General features: G+C 44.5%; 1 protein-coding gene across 1 annotated transcript; it reads right to left on the bottom strand.

The window, feature by feature from the left end:
- Window positions 1–6,248: 6,248 nt before the first annotated feature.
- Window positions 6,249–6,728, bottom strand: LOC139266594 (gastrula zinc finger protein XlCGF49.1-like). Its single transcript, XM_070884191.1, has one exon. The coding sequence runs from the start codon at window positions 6,726–6,728 to the stop codon at window positions 6,249–6,251; it is 480 nt and encodes a 159-aa protein (XP_070740292.1).
- Between the last annotated feature and the right edge of the window lie 18,912 nt (window positions 6,729–25,640).

Below are 25,640 nucleotides of genomic sequence, written 5' to 3'. Positions count from 1 at the left end.
TCTGGACAGACAACAATTTTTTAATAAATTATTTGCAGACTTCCCATACATCGAGAGCTGGATTATTAGCCAAGTACTGCAGTTTGTGACTGCAGTCAATTAAGGAAATAAGAACAATCGGAATCTGAATTGTGATTCACTTGTTTTCCTAAGGGAAAAGTTGTCCGAAGTAATTAAACTCTTTAATGAATGGAGATTGCCAAAGGCCAGCAATATAATAGTCAAGAAAATATTCTGTCTGGCATATACATAGAGATTAAGTGGGTCTCATATGATGCAGATGGTCAGTCATACTGTGGATGACCTTCATTGATTTCTTGGAAATACGAGAAAAGGCCATGTTCCAGAAATGATGCTTGCCCTGAATGAAGAGACTGAGCAGGGTGGAGAACTCCTAGGATTTATCTTAGCAAGAGTCACCATCTACAAATTACTGAAGGCTATCAGAAACAGACACAGATAATGCACTTGTGCACAGAGAATCAGAAGCTTATAGAGATACATTTGTGTGCACACACTTAAAAATAGAATGAAAATGAAAACACTGCAGTAAGTTAAATTGCCTTCCTAAATGTGGTTTGTTTCTCTTTCCAGTGCTACTACTGTGCTAAATTATTGATAAAATCAGAAAATTCAGCAATAATAGGAATCCAAATATTATTAAACACTGTCGCCTAGAAATTTGATAAGGCCAGAAAACGAGCGGTTGCATTGGAGGGCGAGATTTGCTCGCGTCCATTAAGAAAGTGCAAGAAGCATGTTAGTTTGGTGCTGCCTGCGGATTTGAATGATTTTAACGCACAGCCCAACACTGCTTTAGTCTGTGCACTCATCAGGAGGCCCAATGTCACGACCCTGTAGCATCCCTGGAGCGAGGCTGCATTCTCTTAAAACTGGCCGTCATTTTGAAAGCAATCTCGAGCTCTTAAAGGTAAACTGCCTTCTGAAAAAAAATTAAATATCATTCATAGAAACATAGAAAATACGTGCAGGAGTAGGCCATTCAGCCTTTCGAACCTGCACCACCATTCAATAAGATCATGGTTGATCATTCACCTCAGTACCCCTTTCCTGCTTTCTCTCTATACCCCTTAATCCCTTTATCCGTAAGGGCCATATCTAACTCCCTCTTGAATATATCCAATGAACTGGCATCAACAACTCTCTGGGGTAGGGAATTCCACAGGTTAACAACTCTCTGAGTGAAGAAGTTTCTCCTCATCTCAGTCCTAAATGGCTTATTCCTTATATTTAGACTATGTCCCCTGGTTCTGGACTTTTCCAACATCGGAAACATTCTTCCTGCATTCAAACTGTCCAGTCCCGTCAGAAATTTATATGTTTCTGTTATGTCATGATGTGTGTATCGTCCCAGTACCGTAAATGTAATGTAAGCACTATGCCACACCACAGAAGGCGCTGTGGTGGGAAACGTGGTAGTACCTGCAACAAGGGCTATATAAGGCTGACCACCACACCTGAGAGACACTCTGGAGCTGAACAATAAAGGACTAAGGTCACAGCAGTTAGACTTACACCAGACCGTGTGGAGTCAGTGATTTGTGTGCTACATACACCACAGTGGCAACGAGGAAGCGGACAAACTCCACGCAATCATGGCTACTCTGGGCTCACTAAAGGATTTTACCGTGGGCAATCATTGGGAGGTCTTTACGGAAAGGCTCGAGTACTACTTCACAGCAAACGACCTGACGGAGGACACATACGCAATGAGAGAGAAGCGTAAGGCGATATTGCTCTCCAGTTGTGGAGATGAGGTTTACTGTCTCGTCAGGGATTTGCTGGCACCTGGGAGCGCCAGGAACAAGTCATCCGAGGAGCTGACTGAACTCATTCGTGACCAGTTGAAACCGAAGGAGAGCATCCTCACGGCCAGATACAAATTTTACCATCACTGCAGATCTGAGGGCCAGGATGTCACCAAAAATGCTGCGGACCTCAGGAGACTCGCGGCGCCATATGATTTTGGTGCACACCTTGACGAGGCTTTGCGGGACGTTTTCGTTATGGGGATTGGCCACGAGGGCCTCCTTCACAAGTTGCTAGCCACGGAACCCACAGTCACTCTGACAAAGGCCATCACCATCAGCCGGGCATATATGACCTCGACTTGCAGCACCAAGTAAATAATCCACACAGTCTCGAACCCGGCAGGCACTGTCCACAGGATAGCGCCCACCACAGACAAAACTGCAGAACGTGGCTCTGCCCGGGGCAGAGAGCACGGACCTCGGGATCCTGGAACTCAGAGTCCGCTGAGGGGGGCCAATCAAGCAGCACCATGCTGGCGCTGTGGAGGAAACCATGGGGCTCACCAGTGCAGGTATGCGGAGTACACGTGCAATACCTGCCACATTAAAGGCCATTATGTGTAAAAGAAATCAGACTCACCATGTGGCTGAGGAGATGGGGGATGATCCACTGTTCAGCGAGGAGTAGGCAGAAGATGATGAGGTGTTGGGACTGTACACGTGTACCGACGATTCGCCCCCAGTGATAAGGGAAGTAAAAATCAACGGAGTCCCAGTGAGTATGGAAGTGGACACGGGCTCGGGTCCGTCGTTGATGAGTCGGAGAACTTTTGATAAACTGTGGATTAACCCAGCTGCACGACCCAAGCTGGTCCCGGTCACGGCGAAGCTGCGTACCTACACCAGGGAACTGATACCTGTTCTTGGCAGAGCGGAGGTGCAGGTATCCCACGGGGACGAGACGCACGCTTTACCTTTGTGGGTCGTTGCAGGCAATGAGCCGACACTCCTCGGCCAGAGATGGATGGGACGGACCGTGGGAGCTGGGAAGACTTCACCACTCCACAGGCTGCTGCTCCCCGGGGTGCTGCCGTGCCCCGGGTCCCCAGAGAGCAGCGCCGACCGAGCTGGAGCTGCAGCCCCAATCCACCCACAGGCAAGTCCCAGGCCCGGACCTCACACAGAGATCCTGTAGCCTCAGCCCCCACAGGCAAGCAGCCCTGCAGAGAGGGGCCGAGTGGGGGGGGGGGATTGAGCCGGCGGGGTGCGAGGGATCCAGGATGGCCGGCGGAGCAGAAGAGCCCCGCCGAGGAAGCTGCTGTCGGGCGGGCCCCGCCGAGGAGCTGTTAGTGTCGGGCGGCGGCAGCAGCTGGAGGTCGGCTGCCGCATGGGAGGCCGCTACGGAGGCCGCGGCGGACGCGGCAAGTGCGGCCGCTGGAGAGACCACGATGGCCGCAGGGGAGGCGCAAGTCAGGTGGCAGTGGAGGGGAGCGGAGGCTGCAACGGCGGAGGGCATCCGGAGCGGCGGAGCGGCGGCATCGTGTCGGAGCAGCAGAGCATCAAAGATGGCGGCGCCCAAGGAGAAGCTTTGTGGAATCCTCCTGCATCAAAGATGGCGCCTTAAAAAGGAAATGCACCCGGGAGTCTTAAAAGGGCCTTACCAACAGGTGGTCCCCACAAAGGACTTCTGTAAGGCAGAGCGAGTCCAAAATGAGCTATGTTAATGTGAGATGACGAATGTATAATAAGAATTAATTTTTTAATGCTGAATGGCCACTGTATTTGTGTAAAATAATGGATGAATTACAATCAATGATAAAGGCTAACAAGAAAATCAAGGATCCGTTACCAGTCAATAACTAGTTAATGTACCAGATAATATGTACCATACTAACGCACTGTCTATGCCTACCTGCCTTTCGTTGGACAAGTGTGATGTTTTGTCATGATGTGTGTATCGTTGTCCTGCGTCCTGGTGGGGGGGGGAAGGTGATGTTATGTAATGATGTGTGTATCGTCCCAGTACCGTAAATGTAATGTAAGCACTATGCCACACCACAGAGGGCGCTGTGGTGGGAAACCTGGTAGTACCTGCAACAAGGGCTATATAAGGCTGGACAACACACCTGAGAGGCACTCTGGAGCTGAACAATAAAGGACGAAGGTCACAACAGTTAGATTTACACCAGACCGTGTGGAGTCAGTGATTTGTGTGCTACATACACCACAGTTTCTATGAGATCCCCTCTCATCCTTCTAAACTCCAGTGAATACAGGCCCAGTCGATCCAGTCTCTCCTCATATGTCAGTCCTGCCATCCCGGGAATCAGTCTGGTGAACCTTCGCTGCACTCCCTCAATAGCAAGAACATCCTTCGTCAGATTAGGAGACCAAAACTGAACACAATATTCCAGGTAAGGCCTCACTACGGCCCTGTACAACTGCCGTAAGACCTCCCTGCTCCTATACTCAAATCCCCTTATTATGAAGGCCAACTTACCATTTGCCTTCTTCACCGCCTGCGGTACCTGCATGCCAACTTTCAATGACTGATGTACCGTGACTCTGAGGTCTCGTTGCACCTCCCCTTTTCCTAATCTGCCGCCATTCAGATAATATTCTGCCTTCATGTTTTTGCCCCCAAAGTGGATAACCTCACATTTATCCACATTATATTGCATCTGTCACTCGTTTGCCCACTCACCTAACCTGTCCAAGTCACCCTGCAGCCTTTTAGCATCCTCCTCACAGCTCCCACCACCACCCAGCTTAGTGTCATCTGCAAACTTGGAGATATTACATTTTATTCCCTCATCCAAATCATTAATGTATATTGTAAATAGCTGGGGTCCCAGCACTGAGCCCTGCGGCACCCCACTAGTCACTGCCTGCCATTCTGAAAAGGACTCGTTTATCCCGACTCTCTGCTTCCTGCTTGCCAACCAGTTCTCTATCCACGTCAGTACATTACCCCCAATACCATGTGCTTTGATTTTGCACACCAATCTCTTGTGTGGGACCTTGTCAAAAGCCTTTTGAAAGTCCAAATACACCACATCCACTGGTTCTCCCCTGTCCACTCTACCAGTTACATCCTCAAAAAATTCTAGAAGATTTGTCAAGCAGGATTTCCTCAGCGGAGGGACTGAAAAAATACAAAATGCTGGTGTCCTTATATGTTATTCTCCTTCTCAACTTCCCACTTCCACCTTAATCCACAATCTTTTCTGATGTACAAACCAGTGATTGAACAAGAAGTCGGAGAGGAGAGTGAAGAAGAAGAAGAAACACCGTCACTCAATTTCACACACCCAGCCACCAGCTCCTCAAGGACGTCCTGCAAGGCCATTTGAAGTATCCCCCACTGAAAGTCAGCAACCTTCCACCAGCCATACTCCATCAACTGGGGTAACATTGCGTGACATCACTAGGATAAGCAAAGGCAGATGCAAAACAGTCACTAAGAGAATGCACAAGGGTGATTAGTTGATTTTTTTAAGGTAATATTGGATGCATATGTGGATAAAGTTGGATTGGAAAAGTTTGCTTTGTGGTGGCTTTTATTTCAGCATTTTGGCCAAGAGGACGCTGTGATGATCAGTAACAGAGGGAAAGTAAGGTGTGGGACAAAAGTTGAAAGGGGAATTAAGGTTGTGTTCACTGGTACCACAGGCTAATGATTCGATCCTGGATATCCCAGCCAGAAACATAGAAACATAGAAAATAGGTGCAGGAGTAGGCTATTCGGCCCTTCGAGCCAGCACCACCATTCAATAAGATCATGGCTGATCATTCCCTCAGTACCCCTTTCCTGCTTTCTCTCCATATCCCTTGATCCCTTTAGCCGCCAGGGCCATATCTAACTCCCTCTTGAATATATCCAATAAACTGGCATCAACAACTCTCTGCGGCAGGGAATTCCACAGAAATGAGCTGCAGAACTGCCGACACCATCAGCTTTAAGAAGACATTTCCTTTGGAGATCAGATTGCCCATTGAGTTTGATTAAACTGATGATAAAGTAACAATGCTGCTTTGCCTCATGACAGTAACAGGTTATCAGAGTATTTCCCATCAGGTGAAATCGAATGTCAGACTTGGACATCTTGTAGATCCATCTTTTAAAAAGTTGTGGGAAGTCCGTTCCAAGATAGATTCCACCAAGTTCATAACAAGTCGACAATCAGCTCGTCTTATCATTGAGATATCAAGGACTAGGCACAGGGTGTTTAAAAGAAAGCTGATGTATTTGTTATTTACAGAATATCAAACTATAGCACAGTTACAGAGTTATTAACATCGGCAAAAACAAACGCCAACTGCCAAAATGAACATGGTTCAGTTCCGGATGTGATTAACAGCAGAATCCAATCCCTGCAGTCAACTGTGAACTCGCTGGTGTTTCAGGTAGTCGGATGACTGAGTGAATCCCTTCCCACACACGGAGCAGGTGAACGGCCTCTCCCTGGTGTGAACTCACTGGTGTCGCAAGAGGTCGGATGACACAGCGAATCCCTTCCCACACACAGAACAAGGGAACGGCCTCTCCTTCATGTGAACTTGCTTGTTGTGTGCCAGCAGGTTGGATGACTGAGCGAATCCCTTCCCACAGACAGAGCAGCTGAATGGCCTCTCTCCAGTGTGAATTCGCTGGTGTTTCTGGAAAACGGCTAACCGAGCATATCCCTTCCCACAGACGGAGCAGGTGAATGGCCTCATCCCAGTGTGAACTCGTTTGTGTGTCAGCAGGTTGGATAACCAAGCGAATCCCTTATCACACATGCAGTATGTGAACAGCTTCTCCCCAGTGTGAACTTGCTGATGTGTCAACACGGTACCTGACTGAGTGAAACTCCTGTCACACATGGAGCAGGTGAACGGCCTCTCCCGGTGTGACTGCACCGATGAATCTCCAGCCGGGACAGCTAATTGAATCCCTTCCCACAGTCCCCACATTTCCACGGTTTCTCCATGGTGAGAGGGGATGTCTGGTTTACTTCCTTACACTTCCTCCTCTTGTGCTTTTTTCTCTTCTGCTTCCTCCTCTTCGGCTTCTTCCTCTTTCCTCTTTCCTCTTTCCTCTGTGAGCAGCTTGTCCCCTTTGCTGCCTCTGCTTCATCTCCATCTCATGCTGGAGCCCAAAGGGGACTGCAACTACAGTCCCAGGACAGTGAGCAAGTGAAGTTCTCAGAGGCCTTCTTTTAACTTCCAAAGCCTTGCAATTATCTGACAGCACTCCCTGCACACGTTATCAACTTTTTAAATGTATTACACCAAGCCACTACTCCAATCAAATAATTTTTAAAAACACTTAGAATTGATAGAGATGTTCAAAATCATGAGTGGTCTGGACAGAGTAGATAGAGAATCTGTTCCCATTGGCAGAAGGATCGAGAACCCGAGGACACAGATTAAAGGTGATTGGCAAAAGGCGATATAAGAAAAAACGTTTTTATGCAGCGAGTGGTTAGGATCTGGAATGCACTGCCTGAAAGGGTGGTGGAGGCAGACTCAATCACTGCTTTCAAAAGGGAGTTGGAACAGTAGCTGAAAGAAAAAAAATTGCAGGACTACAGGCAGTGGGACTAGCTGAAGTGCTCTTGCAGAGAGCCGGCACAGGCTTGACGGGCTGAATGGCCTTCTTCCTTGCTGTAACCATTCTATGATTCTATGATAAAAGCTGAAATCAAAAGTTACCTGCAAGACGTGTGTGTCCTTTTAAGAATTGCTGACAGCGTCTCTGTACAACTGCTGCACACACATTCTTGTGTGCATAGTTAGGAGAGGGCGGTTCGGAGTACGGCAATGTCCAAAATCATAGTCGTCTATAAATTCAGGCGTTGCACACCAATTAACGTCATGGTCTGCACATTTACATTGGAGAGGCAAGAGTAGGCAACGACAGTGCTGCCGACCTCTCCAAAATGGCGGCCATCATGTCCCGCTCCATGTCGGGCAGAAGCGAGGCAGTTGCCATCTTTTCAAGAAAACTGACCTTAACGCAGGCGTTACAAAATCGAATCTCATGGCCATTGTTCCTTTAAAAGAGTAAACTCACAAATTCAATTCGTTCCCCTGTGCAAATCACAACAAATCCAGAAATAAAAGTAAAAAAAATGAGTATTAGTGTGATAAGAAGTGACAAAAATAAGTACTGTTGCAACAAAAAGTACTGTACTAAGAATTACACAATTTTATGCTGGCAGAAAAAAAGAATGAACATTTATCGATATTAAATCATTCAATAATTAATTTATCGGTATCAGTGTCAGCTGTGCCTCAGTGGGTAGCACCCTCACCACTGTCAGAAGGTTGTGGGTTCAAGTCCCACCCCAGGGACTTGAGTACAAAACATCTAGGCTGACACTCCAGTGCAGTGCTGAGGGAGTGCAGCGCTGAGGGAGTGCAGCACTGTCGGAGGTACCATCTTTCGGATGAGACATTAAACCGAGGTCCCGTCTGCCCTCTCAAGTAGATGTAAAAGATCCCATGGCACTATTTTGAAGAAGAGCAGGGGAGTTATCCCTGATGTCCTGGCCAATATTTATCCCTCAATCAATATAACAAAAAAAAAGATTAACTGGTCATTATCACATTGCTGTTTGTGGAAGCTTGCTTGTGCGCAAATTGGCAGCCGTGTTTCCTACATTACAACAGTGACTACACCCCAAAAGTACTTCATTGGCACTTTGAGACATCCGGTGGTCGTGAAAGGTGCTATATAAATCCAAGTCTTTCTTTTTTTCTTTTAAATATATGATACACTTAATAAAGCACGGATCATAAAATAGCAATACATATATATACACATAACATACACAATTGCAAAGTATTTTTCCAAAACAGCAACAGTAGTTTGAGACAGCACTTCTAACGAGGTCCAATGTATCTACTAAGTACTTCGGCCTTAACTTTGTTCTAAAAATCATCAGTACTCACAATATTATAGGATCAGGATTAAAATCTATTCCGGTTTGAAGTTGCTTATGTGAAGGACGATGTTTGCCACATCTTTCCAAATGATCTGTCGGGCTAGCTGTCAATTATATTTACTGGACAACTGTCCAGATTGAATTGCTGTACCCTGGTATTTAATTCAGTGTGTTTGGTGTTTGCTAGTGATATCTGCTAAAAGGCAAAAAAGGTCTTCAGACTTATGCCATCCAGAAAAGTAGAGGTTATTAATTTTGATAACAGTAGCATATGAACTCCGGCACAGGCACGATAGGCCGAATGGCCTCCTTCTGTACTGTATCATTCTATTATTCTATAATGTCATTAATTTGAATATCCTGAAGTTCTCATTGCATGATTACAAATTTCTGAAGAGGTAACTCATCTTTTACTGATAATTATAGTTTAATAAGTAAACAAAGACTCCTGTTTATATTGTATGTCAATGCTAAACTAGTTAAACTGCTTGTTCACAATCCTCAGTGGTACAAATGGCTATTGGTACCAACATAATTTATTTTTTGTATTTTGCTTTAAGATTTCATCAGGGGCAAAATAATAATAATGTGTGACTTATTGTCTGCAGCTCTGAAGTTATTTTTTAAGAAACATTTTACTCGCAGTTACTTTTTGCTGACAGCACTCAGTTGTATTCAAGGCGATGGCTCACCACCAACTTCACAAGGACAATTAGGGATGGCCAATAAATGCTGACTTTGCCAGTGACGCCCACATCCCGTGAATGAATAATAAAAAACATTTGGATTGACAGTTATGTTTCCATCCACTTGCCAACAAGCAGAAAATTGTACATTAGGTGGTAAGCGAGTATTAATGCCACACTATCATTGGAGGGGGAGTGATCTTCATGCCAGGCATGTCGCTTTACCAAAGCAGCTCCCATGATAATCTAGATTAAACAGTTGGTGACAAGTAAGCCAAGTGTGTGGCGTTGAATTTTGACATCTAGAACATGAAGATGGCGGGCACAATGCAATCATATGTAGGTTCGCTTGCCGCGCAGAAGGCAGATGTCTGTCTTATAACTGATAATGAAAAGCTCTGAAGCCTGGGACAGGATGCTGGAAGACAATACCTAGATGTCAAGTATGAGACCTTGCAGTCATCTCTGTAGGGTTCACAGCTTATCATGGCTTGGTTAAACAGAAGAAAGCAGTTGCTGCTGAAGCTCCATCCTCAAACATGATGGAGTTTAGATATAAGTGCAAGAGAAAAGGTTGAAGTGTTTGCAAGTGTCTTCGACCAAAATTGCCGAGTGGATGATTCTACTCGACCTCCTCCCCCTTCATGTGACATTAAGAAGTGGCTAAGTGCACTGCACACAGTGAAAGCTATGGGCCCTGACAATAGCTGGCTACTTCACTCACTGTTCCAGTACAGCTTTGATACAAGGAGCTATCTACCTGACAATGTGGAAGATTGCCCAGGTATGTCCTATCCACGATAAAACAGAATAAATCTAGCTTGGCCAATTATTGCCCTATCAGATTTCTACCAATCATCAGTAAAGTAATAGAAGGAGTCATCAGTAGTGCAATCAAACAACAATTAATCAGCAGCATCCCGTTTACCAATGTTTGAGTTCCGCCAGAACCAATTTGCTCCAGAGCTCATCACATCCTTGAACCAGATGTGGACGTGGACACAAGAGCTGAGTGCCAGAGGACAGGTGAGAATACCTGTCCTCAACATCAAAGCAGCATTCAGCCAATTATGGCACCAAAGAGCCCGAGAAAACTGAAGTCAATGGGAGTCAAACAGGTAAAACCTTCAATGGGTACAGTCATACTTGACACAATGGAAGATGGCTGTGGTAGTTGGATGCCCAGGACATCACTGCAGAAATTCTTCAGCCTTGGCCCAACCATTTTCAACTGCTTCATCAAAGACCTTCCCTTTGTCATAAGGTTTAGGTATGGGTCTGTTTACTGAAAATTCTACAGTGTTCAACTCCATCCATCATCATAGGCAGTCCCTCGGAATTGAGGAAGACTTGCTTCCACTCCCAAAGTGAGTTCTCTGGTGGCTGAACAGTTCAATACGAGAGCCACAGATCCTGTCACAGGTGGGACAGACATTGGTCGAGGGAAGGGGTGGGTGGGGCTGGTTTGCCGCGCGCTCCTTCCGCCGTCTGCACTTGATCTCTTCACGCTCTTTGCGTTGAGACTTGAAGAACTCAACACCCTCCTGAATGCACTTTCTCCACCTCGAGGGTCTCCCAGGTGTCAGTGGTGATGTCGCACTTTACCAAGGAGGCTTTGACCGTGTCCTTGTAACGCTTCCGCTGCCCACCTTTGGCTCGTTTACCCTCCACAACAAAAAGAGTGAACTGCAAGTAATACAGAATAAACCTCTCCTTCAACTCCAGTAGTCTCAATCCACCAGCCAGATCATTTTATCCATTTATCATAACCTGCTTTCGATACCTATGCAATCTTTTAATCAACTGCCAAATTTGCAGTTATTTCCTGGAGCTGTCAACATTTTCACAAGCCACAAGTGTGGAATGGCAGCTTATTTCTTTGTGCATTACAGGGATGATGAAGAGGCATCATTTGTTCAGTGTGGTTGATGTGCGTCTCTATTTTTGAAGACTCCCTGTTTTATAGTTGCAATCTACGTATCATAGAATCATCGAATGGTTACAGCACAGAAAGAGGCCATTCAGACCGTCAAGCCCATGCCAGCTCTCTGCAAGAGCACTTCAGTCAGTCCTGCTCAGCCGCACTTTCCCCGAAGCCCTGCAAATCCTGTAAGACCTATGTAGAGGATTCTCCAAAAGATATGAAACTACCTCCTATTATAAATAGTAATGAGATGAAGTTTAAAAACATTTATACTGCTGCACATACTATGAAAGTCTATATATTTACAATAAATGTTGTGTAAAAGCGCCATAGGTTAAATAGAAGGTGGTACATTAACAAAGAAGCTATTATAGGACAGCAAGAAACCTTGCAGACTTCTTCGTTCAATGCATGTGGCATTCATTTCAGTTTCTGATAAATATAAGGACATTTCTGTTGAACTCATTTCCATAGGGATGATGAAGTACAAACTGGATTTAGGCCAATTCCTTTAATATTTACCAATAAAATAATTCTCAAATTATATGTAAACACAAGATCAAGCCTCACAATATTTACAAGGTTATAAACTTGATTATAACATTATTTTTATATCAGAAACATGATGGACATAATATCCAAGGTGCCTATTTGAATGATCTTTCAGTGAATTGTAATCAGTTGTTGTCACTGTTATGAGCATTGCCACTTCTTAACCTGGGCTGTTGCTGATTCTGTACAAAATAATGAACAACTTTAGTACAGTTCTGTCACGCCAGAACACACGTGAACAACCAACTGTATATATTGTTGGAGATGTAGGAAGGGGAGACATCCTTTTATACAGCAGAGTAGTGTTACTTTGATAGGTGTTAGTGGTATTTTTGAGATGGGCCCTTTTATTCATATTATCTTGAGGTTTGGTGTTTCATGCAACCTTGTGTTTTCTAGATTTAAAAATTAGGCTGTACTGATGACCAGTCTTGTTGCAAATAGGACATTAAGTTTCACTCACTCACTCGGGCTAGGCAGAAGGCTCTTACTGAGTATGAATGAACTGAGGAGAGCGCCATGATACAGTGGGGCCTAAATTCGTTAGTGCCCTATATCTGATGCGAGTCCAGCGTGCACAGTGATAGCGCGCCGCAACAGAAAGGCCCAAGGACCATCCTAAACTTGTCCTAGTGCTTCATCTTAATAATGCAGACGCCAATCATGCTCCCCAATGCAGTTCACATGTCAGGGGCCATCCATCATCGGCCAGCATCGAGGCCCATAGGTAGGTCCAGAGTGGCAGTGGTGGGCAGGGGGAGGCGATCAGAAGGGAGGCAGGAGAAGCACTCCTGCTTCTTTTGACTTTACCAATAACACATTCCTGTCATTTCTAGGCCCTTTTTTTCAGTGACCTCCAGCGACCGCTCGTTAGGCTGCTCAAGCCCTAAAATACCAGTCGAAGTTTGTGCTTTGCAAGCTCTGACCAGTCCAAATTAATTTAACAATCCAGGTCTGAAATGAGCCTCATTTCAATATTGTGATGAGGGTTGTGCTCAATTCAGGCAGTCACCACTGCCGCCTAAAAAAAGGCACTGACCAATTTAGCAGTGACTCAAACACTCATGAAGATCAGGTAAAGGTTTCTGTCCTGCTAAATTGGTTATTGTTGCACCCATTTTAGGCCCACAAAAAAATGTTGAATTTGGACCCCATTGACTGAGTCTGGTACTAATCCAGATTGATAGTTTTGCAGATTTCTAGCTCTCATATCTCCAGTAGCCTTCCAGTATTCGTTACAATTCAAGTAGTTTCCAATGTTGTGTACTTAAAATTTAATTTAATACTTTTAGTAGGGTGGAGTCATAGAAACATAATAGAAACTTACAACACAGAAGGAGGCCATTCGGCCTGTCGTGCCTGTGCTGGCTTTTTATAATTTGGCTGTTCATGTATTTCAAAGCATGCAGCTGAGAATTATGAACATCTAAATTGTTTGCATGTGAATGAACAAGTTATTCACAAAGGAGAAACTGACTGCATCATAAGAAGTTGAAACTCTTTTGGAGTTTACCTGTAAAACATAACCATTAATTGGTGCCACCCAACCTGGATGACACACCAGACATTTACAAGGCCCCTTTTTTTTTTCTTTCTTTTTTTTGTTTTTTTTTGGGCACTAAAATCACATTTTTTCCCCAGTGCCCCCTATAAAAGTGAAGGGGGACACTAAAGGCACCGGCAATTAAAACAAATTAAACTTTAAAACGTAAAATCAAATTAAAATTTGGTTGCCGGGCGTGATGATGCACTCCAGTCCCTCCGGTGCCCACCTCTCGCATAAGAAGTTGAAACTCTTTTTGGAGTTTATCTGCAAAACAAAAAACATTAAACCGTGCCACCCGCCCTGGATGACACAGCAGACATTTACAAGGCCACTTTTTTTCCTTTTTTTTGGTTTTTGTTTGGGGCGCTAAAATCACATTTTTTCCAGTGCCCCCTATAAAAGGGGAGGGGGACACTAAAAGCACCGGCAATTAAAACAAATTAAACTTTAAAACGTAAAATCAAATTAAAATTTGGTTGCCGGGCGTGATGATGCACTCCAGTCCCTCCGGTGTCCACCTCTCGCATAAGAAGTTGAAACTCTTTTTGAGTTTATCTGTAAAACAAAAAACATTAAACCGTGTCACCCGCCCTGGATGCCACAGCAGACATTTACAAGGCCCTTTTTTTTTTTTCCTTTTTTTTTGTGTTTTTTTTTTGTGTTTTTCTTTTTTTTTGGTTTTTTTTTGGGCGCTAAAATCACATTTTTCCAAGTGCCCCCTATAAAAGGGGAGGGGGACACTAAAAGCACCGGCAATTAAAACAAATTAAACTTTAAAACGTAAAATCAAATTAAAATTTGGTTGCCGGGCGTGATGATGCACTCCAGTCCCTCCGGTGCCCACCTCTCGCATAAGAAGTTGAAACTCTTTTGAGTTTACCTGAAAAAAAAACATAAACATTAAACCGTGCCACCCGCCTGGGTGACACAGCAGACATTTTCAAGGCCCCTTTTTTTTTTTTTCCTTTTTTTGTGTTTTTTTTTGTTTTTCTTTTTTTTGTTTTTTTTTTGGGGCGCTAAGATCACATTTTTCCAAGTGCCCCCTATAAAAGGGGAGGGGGACACTAAAAGCACCGGCAATTAAAACAAATTAAGCTTTAAAACGTAAAATCAAATTAAAATTTGGTTGCCGGGCGTGATGATGCACTCCAGTCCCTCCGGTGCCCACCTCTCGCATAAGAAGTTGAAACTCTTTTTGGAGTTTATCTGCAAAAACAAAAGACATTAAACCGTGCCACCCTACCTGGGTGACACACCAGACATTTACAAGGCCCTTTTTTTTCCTTTTTTTGTTTTTTTTTGTGTTTTTCTTCTTTTTTTTTTGGTTTTTTTTTTGGGCACTAAAATCACAATTTTTCCCCAGTGCCCCCTACAAAAGGGAAGGGGGACACTAAAAGCACCGGCAATTAAAACAAATTAAACTTTAAAACGTAAAATCAAATTAAAATTTGGTTGCCGGGCGTGATGATGCACTCCAGTCCCTCCGGTGCCCACCTCTCGCATAAGAAGTTGAAACTCTTTTGAGTTTACCTGAAAATAAACCTAAACATTAAAACCATGCCACCCGCCTGGGTGACACAGCAGACATTTTCAAGGCCCCTTTTTTTTTTTCCTTTTTTTTTTTGTTTTTTTTTTGGGGCGCTAAAATCAAAATTTTTTCCAGTGCCCCCTACAAAAGGGGAGGGGGACACTAAAAGCACCGGCAATGAAAACAAATTAAACTTTAAAACGTAAAATCAAATTAAAATTTGGTTGCCGGGCGTGATGATGCACTCCAGTCCCTCCGGTGCCCACCTCTCGCATAAGAAGTTGAAGAGCTGCTTATGCTGAAGCAGGTGGACCACATCTATATACATTATTAAGTTTCTAAGTCCATGTGCAATTCAATTAGAAGCCATATGTAATTCTTTTCATGTGACACCTGAAGTAACTTTGGCTTAATCGGACTTTCCAGTGTTACATGTGACACACTGTAATTGTCTCTGATGGCTATAGTTCCATGCTCTGTCCACTGGGTGGCTCTGGTGAGCAATCTTTGGTTTGTCAAACTCCTCTCAGCCATATTTCAGTAAGTAACCAGGTACATTGTGATGTCTTTTTCTTAATTGTGGTTAAGTGCGATCTGATCTCCAGACAACAACAACTTGTAGTTATACAGCACCTTTAACGTAGGGCAAAAAAGTCCGCTTCACAGGAATGTTATCAAACAAAAATTTGACATTGAGCCACATAAGGAGAAATTAGGGCCGATGACAGAGGTAGGTTTTAAGGAGCATTGTAAAGGAGGAAAGACAGGTAGAGAAGCGGAGAAGTTTAGGCATGGACTTCCAGAACTTATGGCCTCGGCAGCTGAAGGCACGGCCACCAATGGTGGAGCGATTAAAAAATCCGGAATGCGCAAGAGTCCAGAATTGTCTTGAAGGGTTCTAGGCATTGTTCCCTGTCTTTTTTTTTGGTGCGTAGGTCCTTTATCTGGCTTCGTGGTTCATTAAATTTTTCGTGCATGTCAGGTTATTTCCATTTAAAAGCCATTGAGTGACCTGTGTGGGACCTCCACACTGCTGCATGGCCATGCGGTCGCACAGCTTAATGGGAATGTTGGTTCTAGAACTGGAGCAGGCTACAGAGATAGGGAAGAGCCAGGATTCATCCTGGAGGGATTTGAAAAGAAGCATGAGAATGTTAAAACCAAGACATTGCTCAACTGGGAGCCAATGTGAGTCAGCAAGCACAGGGATGATGGGTGAGCGAGACTTGGAGTGAGTTAGGGCACAGTCAGCAGTTTACGTAGGGTAGAATGTGGGAGGCCAGCCAGCAGTGAGTGGGAATAGTCAAGTCTAGAGGTAACAAAGGCATGGATGAGGGCTTTAGCAGCAGATAAACTGAGGCAGGGACTGAGTCGGGCGATGTTCCGGAGGTGGAAGTAGGCGATCTTAGTGATGGCATGGATATGTGCTTAGAAGCTCATCTCAGTGTCATATACAACATCAAGGTTGCAAATAGTCTGGTTCAGTCTCAGACGGTTACCAGGGAGAATCAGTGGCTAGGGAATGGAGTTTGTGCTGGGGAGTGAAGACAATGGCTTTAGTATTCCAATATTTCGTTGGAGGAAATTTCTGCTCATCCAGTACTGGATGTCAGACAAGCAGTCTGACAATTTAGAGACCATGGAGGGGTGGAGAGAAGTGGTAGTGAGGTAGAGCTAGGTGTCGTCAGCATACATGTGGAAACTAACGCTGTGTTTTCAAATGATGTCGCCAAGGGACAGCGTGTAGATGAGAAATCGGGGGTCAAGGATAGATCCTTGGGGGATACCAGAGATAATGGTGTGGAGCGGGAAGAGAAGCTATTGCAGGTGATTCTCTCTCTATGACTGAATAGATAAGAATGTTACCAGGCGAGTGCAGTCCCACCCATGGACGATGGTGGAGAGGCGTTGGAGGAGGAAGGTGTGGTCAACCGTGTCAACGGTTGAGAAGGACAAGGTTGAGTAGTTTACCTTTGTCACAGTCACATAGCATATCATTTGTGACTTTGATGAAAGCTGTTTCGGTACTGTGGCAGGGGCGAAAACCTGATTGGAGGGATTCAAACATGGAGTTCCTGGAAAGATGGGCATGGATTTGGGAGGCATGTTCAAAGACTGTGGAGTGGAAAGGGAGGTTGAAGATGGGCAGTAGTTGTAAGGATGGAGGGGTCAATGGTTGTTTCTTTGAGGAGGGGATGATGACGGCAGATTTGAAGCGGAGGGGGATGGTACCTGAGGAGAGAGATCCCCACAGTCTGATCTCCAGAACCTCCATGATCCAATCACCAGATCCCCTGTGATCTCCAAACACCCCTACGATCTGATCTCCACATCCCCTCGGTCCGATCTCCAGACCTCCCAACAATCCGATCTCCAGACTCCCCCTATGATCTCCAGACCCCCCAAGATATCCATACCCCCCATGATTCGATCTCCAGACCCTCCTATGGTCTCCAGACCCCCCAAGATATCCAGACCTCCCTATGATCCGATCTCCAGACCCCCCCCCCAAGATATCGAGACCCCCCATGATTCAATCAGCAGAGCCCCCCCCTACAATCACCAGACCCCCCCACGATCTTCAGACACCCCCACGATCTCCAGACTCCCCCTGCGATCTGATCTCCAGACCCCCCCACGATCACCAGACCCCCCCCCTAACAATTCGATCACCAGACCCCCACGATCTACAGACCCACCCCCCACAATCTAATCTCCAGACCCCTCCATGATCTCCAGACCACCCCAGCGATATCTCCCATCCCCACGATCTCTTCCCCCTCCCCCCAACCCGCAATCTCTCCCTCCTCTCCATTTCCCTGTTGCGGCCTTGAAGCAGGCTTTCCCATCAGGCTGCGCCCAGCACTGACAATCTCCCCACCTCCCCGTAAATATCAGGACCCTTGCGTAATTTTATTCTTCACAATTTAAAATCATTTTACAAAAACGTAAGCCTGAGAGATATAATTTGTGTTTCTTGTTCAAGATGGAAATTAAATCAAAGAAAAAAGAAACAACAATATTGTTTCACCTCTCTCCAGCACTCCTAACCCCTTTCCTCCCTTCTTTCCCCACCCTCTCTTCCCTCGCCTCCTGACAATTCCTGTCCTCTTAACCCCTCTCTCCATCCTCCTCCTGCCCCATCAATGACCTCCTCTTAAGCCCTTTCCTACTCTACTCCTTGCGCCTCCTCTTTTCCGGTTTATCTTGTCCCTTTACCCCCATCCCTTCCCCCGCCCCAGCCTCTAAATCTGCTCTGCCTTCTCCTATTCAACACTGCTGTACCTTTGCATCACCCAACTCATTCTGCCTTCACCCTTTCATCACTTCTGGTTCCCAGCATCACAGTCCGCCATCAAATCGTGGTCCAATTATCACCCATCCTCTAACCCTGCTCAACTTGATTCTCCGGGGTGGAATATCGATGGGCGCATATTCGGGAAGGTATGCTTGAAATTCTGCTGATTTATGCATCCATTTTTGCCAATGTCTATTTGTGCCTAAATTTCCTGCCAACCTTATTAGCATATGCTGGATTGTAAAAATCAGCGGAAATCAGTGTCAACAATCAGAGTCCAAGGAAAGTGCAAAACGCACACCATACCTTCCTTCTTTAAGTATGAAAACTGAACTTACAAGCCATCTAACCATCATCCATGCACATTAGGCACAACATGTTTATGAACTTGCAATTGTGGAAACAGTCTCGCTAGATCTACCCTGTCCAACCCATTCATTATTTTAAAGACCACAGTCAGGCCACCTCTAAGTCTTCTCTTTTTTGAAGAAAAAAGTCCCAAGCTGTTCAATCTTTCCCGATATCTGTAATCGATCAGCTATAGTACCATCCTTGCAAATCTTTTTTGCACTTTCTCCAGTACTTCTATGTCCTTTGTATAGTATGGAGACCAGAACTGTGCACAGCACTCTAAGTCTGGCATGCATTCTATACTCCAAAGATAAATCCCAGTTCTTAGTTAGCATTTCAATTGCTTTTCTGACCGGCGATGCTGCTTTTAATCAATTTTTCACTCTTATCCCTTGACCCCTTTGCTCTCCTAGCCCATTCAGTTTCTCATTTTCTAAGGTGTAGCTGATGTTTCTATTTTTCCTACCAAAGTGCATCATCTCACATTTATCTGTTAATGCTAATTTGCCACTTAACTGCCCAGTCTGCTAGTTTTTTTTAATGTCTTCTTGTATTATGTTGCATTTTTCCTGTGCTATACCCTCAGTTTGTTATCATCTGCAAATTTTGATATTCAATTACTTGTTCCCAAGTCCAAATAATTAATGTAAATTATGAATAAAAGTGGTCCCAGCACTGATCCTTGGGGAACATACTGAATAACCAACTACCCTTTACCCATATTCTTTGCTTTCTATTTTTTAGCCAATTTGATATCCATTCAGCTATTTTCCCCTGACTCCACTTGCCCCAACCTTTGTCATGAGCCTACTGTTTGGTACCTTACCGAAGATCTTTTGAAAATCCATGTATATGGCATCTACTACATTAGCCTTGTCTACACTTTTCGTTACCTTTTCAATGAATTCTATCAAGTTAGTTAAGCACGACTAAGCCTTTTGGAATCCATGCTGACTATTTTTTATTCTATTTGCTGTTTCTAGATGCTCTTCTATCACTTCTTTTATTATAGATTCCAGTATCATTCCTGTCATTGGTGTTAAACTGACTGGCCTATAGCTCCTCGGTTGTGTTCTATCTCCCTTTTACTAGTGCCTTTGCTATCTCCTCCCTAGTTTCCTTGAGTAAGTGTGTGTGCATACCATCCGGACCTGGGGTTTTATCCTCTTTTAGCTTTGCTAGTCAATTATTTTCTCCTTTTCTATCTCAATTGTATTAATATTCTTTTTCAGTTCATCCTCTAGTGAAAATGCAATCAAAGAAACAGAAAGTACAGTGCAGGTCTCAGTGAGGTTAAATTTGAAAAAGGTTTACAAAATCACAATAAAACACTAGACAAATGACTTTGTTTTCTGCTGCGCTTAAAATTCTAGGCGTAATTTTACATCCGTTTTGAACCAGCGCAATTGCAGGATGTTATCTTTAGCAATGGGAGTGGTGCCATTATAAAGAGTCCAGATGCACTCGGGCCATTTATAGGGCATCACTGATGATTGATTTGAACATAGATAGGAAGGGGATTTGATTCCACTACCGTTTCGAACTGGCCAGTGAAACTCATTGCCTAAGGAGATACACTGTAATACTAAGCAAGCTTTTAACTATAGAAAATGTTGCACAGTTAGTTGTTTCTCAAGTTATAATTGACCTGTTTCACAAATAGGAGCCTATCAAAGAATTCCTGGAACTACTCGGAGGAGTCCAGCGAAAGTTCTTTGCCAAAAATGAACGTTTGAAATGCCCTATCCGAACATACTTAATCATGGTCAGAAGTTCCGCAAGGACTGGAGCAACAGCTTTGCAGGAAGTTCGCAAATGGGGCCTGGAGATTGATGAAGCATTCTTCCATGTTGGCTCAATGAAAAGATCACTCCTAAAAAAAATCCGACCTCATATTTTGTTTAATATCAACAAGGTCTCAACAAGTGCAGTTACTCAACACGAAGGTGTACCATCAAACAGTAGCAAATGGGGGGGACTAAAAAGTCTTTACACAAATGTCTGCTGCACTGAATAAGAATAAAAACTGTGCATGTCAAAAGCAGTTAAAGAGACAGCACTGATGGATCCTAACTACATTTTTGCTATATATATAACTATTTGCTGACCTGGTATACTCAAGGTGTAAAGCTAGCCAGCAAACTGTTTGAACAGAATATCATTTTGCACCAGTTATACCGGTGGCATTAGTTTTTGTTAAATCTTTTCATCTATATATTAAAAACTGGCTTGAAGGTTAGCTTTTCTAACTTACTGGATAGTTGCTGTCAAATGCTGGTCACATCTCATTTACAATGTTACTTGATGAGCTATGATAATTGGCCCACATTTTGCAGCAGGAATAATGGTGGGGCTATCAGCGCTCACCATTATTAATATGTAAATTGGACAGCAACTTCCGGAGACCGCACATGCGCAGTTAATAATGGAAATTGGGAAGTTGCTGTCCAAGTTGTCCTGCTCCTCCAGAAGCTTTGTCGAGAGACTTAGTATAGAAACACATGGAACAGTGTGAGGTTAGGGTATTGCGTGATAAATACCACTAAACATGCCAGAAAAAGTTAGGGCTTGTCCATTCCAGTGTAAGTGAATTTTTAACGGCATGCTAAGTCTTAATTACTGCCAAACAACCTTTCTGGCATGGAAAATTAACTTTTACAAGTGTGGAGATTTAAAAAGATTAAAAATTTAAATAGACAATGTTTTTTTACTTTTTCTTTTGTCCCTTTCATCTCTCCCTCTTAATCCCATAATTCTTTTCCTCTCGATTTTTCTTTCTGTACATGATTTGGCATTAATACTCTAACTTACACTTCTTGGTTCAGACTCTGCACGGTTCATTCACCATTGTTCAATCTGATTGGTTAAAGAGACACCCTGTAGTTTGCCCTGTTTACGCGGGTCACGGATCCCCTGTACTGTTTTGGATTTCTAATTACAGAAAGTCTGTGGGCAAGTGTAAGTGTAATGAACAGTGAGCGCTGTTCGTATGCTGCTGACTGCAAATCCAGGCCATTATCAACTGCACCATAACTGGGGAATTTATCTCTATTTAAAATATAAACATCAAGATTCTCTTTTGAATAGGTATAATATTAAATGAAATTAATCAAAGTTTTTTTAAATTAACAGAATGTTTAATAGTCTCTTCCTCCAACTACAAATGTTGATTTTTTAAATAATTTATTTGAGTTTATCATTTTAATCTGTTTGTGCAATAAGAAACTTATGGCTAAAAATTTTAATGCGCCGCAAAAGCTGCCGGTGCCACCGCGACCACGGGTTAACGGCAGCCGAGAATGGTGGTGCTGGTAGGACTGAAAAATTGCCGATGGGGACGAATGATTTTTAGCCCAGCACTATACTCACCATGTAACGCCCTCCTGCTAGTGTTTGTCCTGGCATCAGGCACCAGCGTGGCATGGAGTTGCAGCTTCGAACAGCCTCTGACAACGACGCTGTGATTTCACAAAACATTGTCGGATGTTCAAAGGTCAATGCTTTCTGAAATGATGAAGATAAAAATTGTGTAAAAATATGCAGTTTTCAGCCCTTACACATCAACTGCTGTCTGAGAAAAAAAAATTACATGAAAAAGAATTCCCAAATGGGAGTCTTCAGCTCTGAAAGTTGAATTCCCTTCCGCACCTAATAAATGGGAAAAGTGCTCCAGCACTAACACAACTGGCTCATCAAGCCAGGGAAGGAGCACCCACGGTCTCGCACACAGCATTCCAGCTTTGTGCAGGGGGGCCAACATGACAAGAGAGGTCCTCTAACCATAGGGGCCAGGAGGCCGTCCAGAAAGAACAATGTGGGACCAGATCACCGAGGCCTTCACTGCCAGCAGCGATCCCATCACCTGGCTCCAATGCCCAAAGAAGCTTCATGACCTCAGACCAGTGGTCAAGGTTAGTAAATGCATCTTCAAAAGCTGTTTCCTACCAACTGCACCACTAGCAGCACACACTACTTAATTCTATGACTTATCCCCCCTAATCCCCCAATCACTCACCTACCAACGATCTCTACCACTCATGAGGCACATCTCCCTGCGATACCAGTGACCACAACATTGTTGTTGTGGTCACTGGTACCACAGGCTGATGATTCCATCCCAGATATCCCAGTCAGAAAGGGACTGTCTAGGCTGCATCCTTCCTTCTGCTTCCTCTCTCTGCGTCTTCCTCTTCTGCTTCCTCCTCTTCTGCATCTTCATCTTTCCTCTGCGAGCGGATGCTGTGATTCTGAAATAAAAGCATAAAATGCTGAAAATACTCCGCAGGTCAGGCAGCATCTCGACTTGACACGTGAACTTTGCTTCTTTCCACTGATGTTACCTGACCTGCTGAGTATTTGCAGCATTTTCTGTCTTCTCAGAGGCCTTCCGCAACCATCTGAGGCCTTGCAAGCGTCCAGCAGCACTCCCGCACACTTAAACATTTTTAAACATGTATTGCACCAAGCCACTACCTGTACTTCAATAACATTTTTAAAAGCCCAAAAGCATAAATGCAAACTTACCTGAAGGATGTGTGCGTTCCTTTCAGAGGCGCTGACAGTGCCTCTGTCAGTCTACTGAACACTGGGTTTTTATGGCGAGCTTAGGACCCAGCGCTGAACTCAGCACTAAGGTCCACATTCGCTGAGGTGACGTTAAGTCGGCATTGCGCACTGACTGACGTCACCCTCTCCCCATTTACATTTCCAGGGCCAGCACGTATACTGGCAGTGCTGCCCTCCCTCGCAACATGGCAAACGCTGCACAAACCACCAACAGCTGACAGAAGAGTGGCAGCCGCCGTTTCTTCACAATACTATGCTGGTAATGGGTGCTGTTAAACAGCTGAATTTTTAGCCCATTAATCTGTCTTCAATACCTCATCAAATTCACTAAATAACTGTGAATGTGGCCTGTATAGAATTGTAAATCCCTTATCGCTATACGAACCTCCATTTATACACAAAGAACATTGGCATCATTCTGTGGACACTAATCATTTAGAAAATTCTAATCATGACTAGTCAGGTTATTACTTCCTCCCCCCCTGCCCCCCACCCCGCCCCTCCCCCCACTCCGCCCCTCCCCCCCCCCATCACACGCCATGGCCTAGAAATTCGACAAGGCCCGAAAATGGGCAGCAGCTGAGCTTTCCATGCAGACAGCACATTACCTTGCTGATTTGAATGATTTCAGCGTACAGCTAAGTGACAAACGTGCTGCTTCAAGCTGTGCGCTCAGCAAGAGCCTTAATGTTGGATCCTTGTGCTGCTCCTGCAGCAAGGCTGACTTTTCTTAAAGCAAAGTTGTCATTTTAGAAAGCAGTTTTGAGCCCTGTAAAGGGAACTGGCTTCTGATTTTAAAAAATCATGTCAAACTAAGCAGTCTTCAGCTCTTAAAGTTGAACTGCCTTCTGCACATAAAAAATAGTAAAAGTGCTTCAGCTTATGCAAATGGCTCAACAAGCCAGGGAAGGGGAACCCAAGGTCTCCCATGCAGCACTCCAGCTTTGTGCAGGGGATCAACACCGGAAGGGAGGTCCTCTACACACAGGGGCCAGGAGCCCCTCCAGAAAGAAGGATGTGGGACACGATCGCTGATGCTATCACTGCCTGCAGTGTCGCCCCCACCATAGGAACACAGAATATAGGTGCAGGAATAGGCCATTCGGCCCTTCGAGCCTGCACCACCATTCAAGATCATGGCTGATCATTCACCTCAGTCCCCCTTTCCTGCTTTCTCTCCATACTTCTTGATCCCTTTAGCTGTAAGGGTCATATCTAACTCCTCTTGAATATATCCAATGAACTGGCATCAAGAACTCTCTGTGGTAGGGAATTCCACAGGTTAACAACTCTCTGAGTGAAGAAGTTCCTCCTCATCTCAGTCCTAAATGGCTTACCCCTTATTCTTTGACTATGTCCCCTGGTTCTGGACTTCCCCAACATCGGGAACATTCTTCCTGCATCTAACCTGTCCAGTCCCGTCAGAATTTTATATATTTCTATGAGGTCCCCTCTCATCCTTCTAAACTCCAGTTAATACAGGCCCAGTCCATCCAGTCTCTCCTTATATGCCAGTCCTGCCATCCCAGGAATCAGTCCGGTGAACCTTCGCAGCACTCCCTCAATAGCAAGAACGTCCTTCCTCAGATTAGGAGACCAAAACCGAACACAATATTCCAGGTGAGGCCTCACTAAGGCCCTGTACAACTGCAGTAAGACCTCCCTGCTCCTATACTCAAATCCCCTATCTATGAAGGTCAACATACCATTTGACTTCTTCACCGCCTGCTGTACCTGCATACCAACTTTCAATGACTGATGTACCATGACACCCAGGTCTCGTTGCACCTCCCCTTTCTGCCTTCGCGTTTTTGCCACCAAAGTGGATAACCTCACATTTATCCACATTATACTGCATCTGCCACGCGTTTGCCCACTCACCTAACCTGTCCAAGTCACCCTGCAGCCTTTTAGCGTCCTCCTCACAGCTCACACCGCCACCCAGCTTAGTGTCATCTGCAAACTTGGAGATATTACACTCAATTCCCTCATCCAAATCATTAATGTATATTGTAAATAGCTGGGGTCCCAGCACTGAGCCCAGCGGCACCCCACTAGTCACTGCCTGCCATTCAGAAAAAGACCAGTTTATTCCGACTCTCTGCTTCCTGTCTGCCAACCAGTTCTCTATCCACATCAGTACATTACTCCCAATACCATGTGCTTTAATTTTGCACACCAATCTCTTGTATGGGACCTTGTCAAAAGCCTTTTGAAAGTCCAAATACACCACATCCACTGGTTCTCCCTTGTCCACTCTACCAGTTACATCCTCAAAAAATTCTAGAAGATTTGTCAAGCAGTATTTCCCTTTCATAAATCCATGCTGACTCGCACCGATCCCGTCACTGCTTTCCAAATGTGCTGCTATTTCATCTTTAATAATTGATTCCAACATTTTCCCCACTGCTGATGTCAGGCTAACCAGTCTATAATTACCTGTTTTCTCTCTCCCTCCTTTCTTAAAAAGTGGTGTTACATTAGC

Source organism: Pristiophorus japonicus, chromosome 7 (genome assembly GCF_044704955.1).
Source record: "Pristiophorus japonicus isolate sPriJap1 chromosome 7, sPriJap1.hap1, whole genome shotgun sequence".
NCBI lineage: Eukaryota > Metazoa > Chordata > Chondrichthyes > Pristiophoridae > Pristiophorus > Pristiophorus japonicus.
Note: the sequence above shows the minus strand (reverse complement) of the source record. Positions and strands in the feature narration are given on the sequence as shown.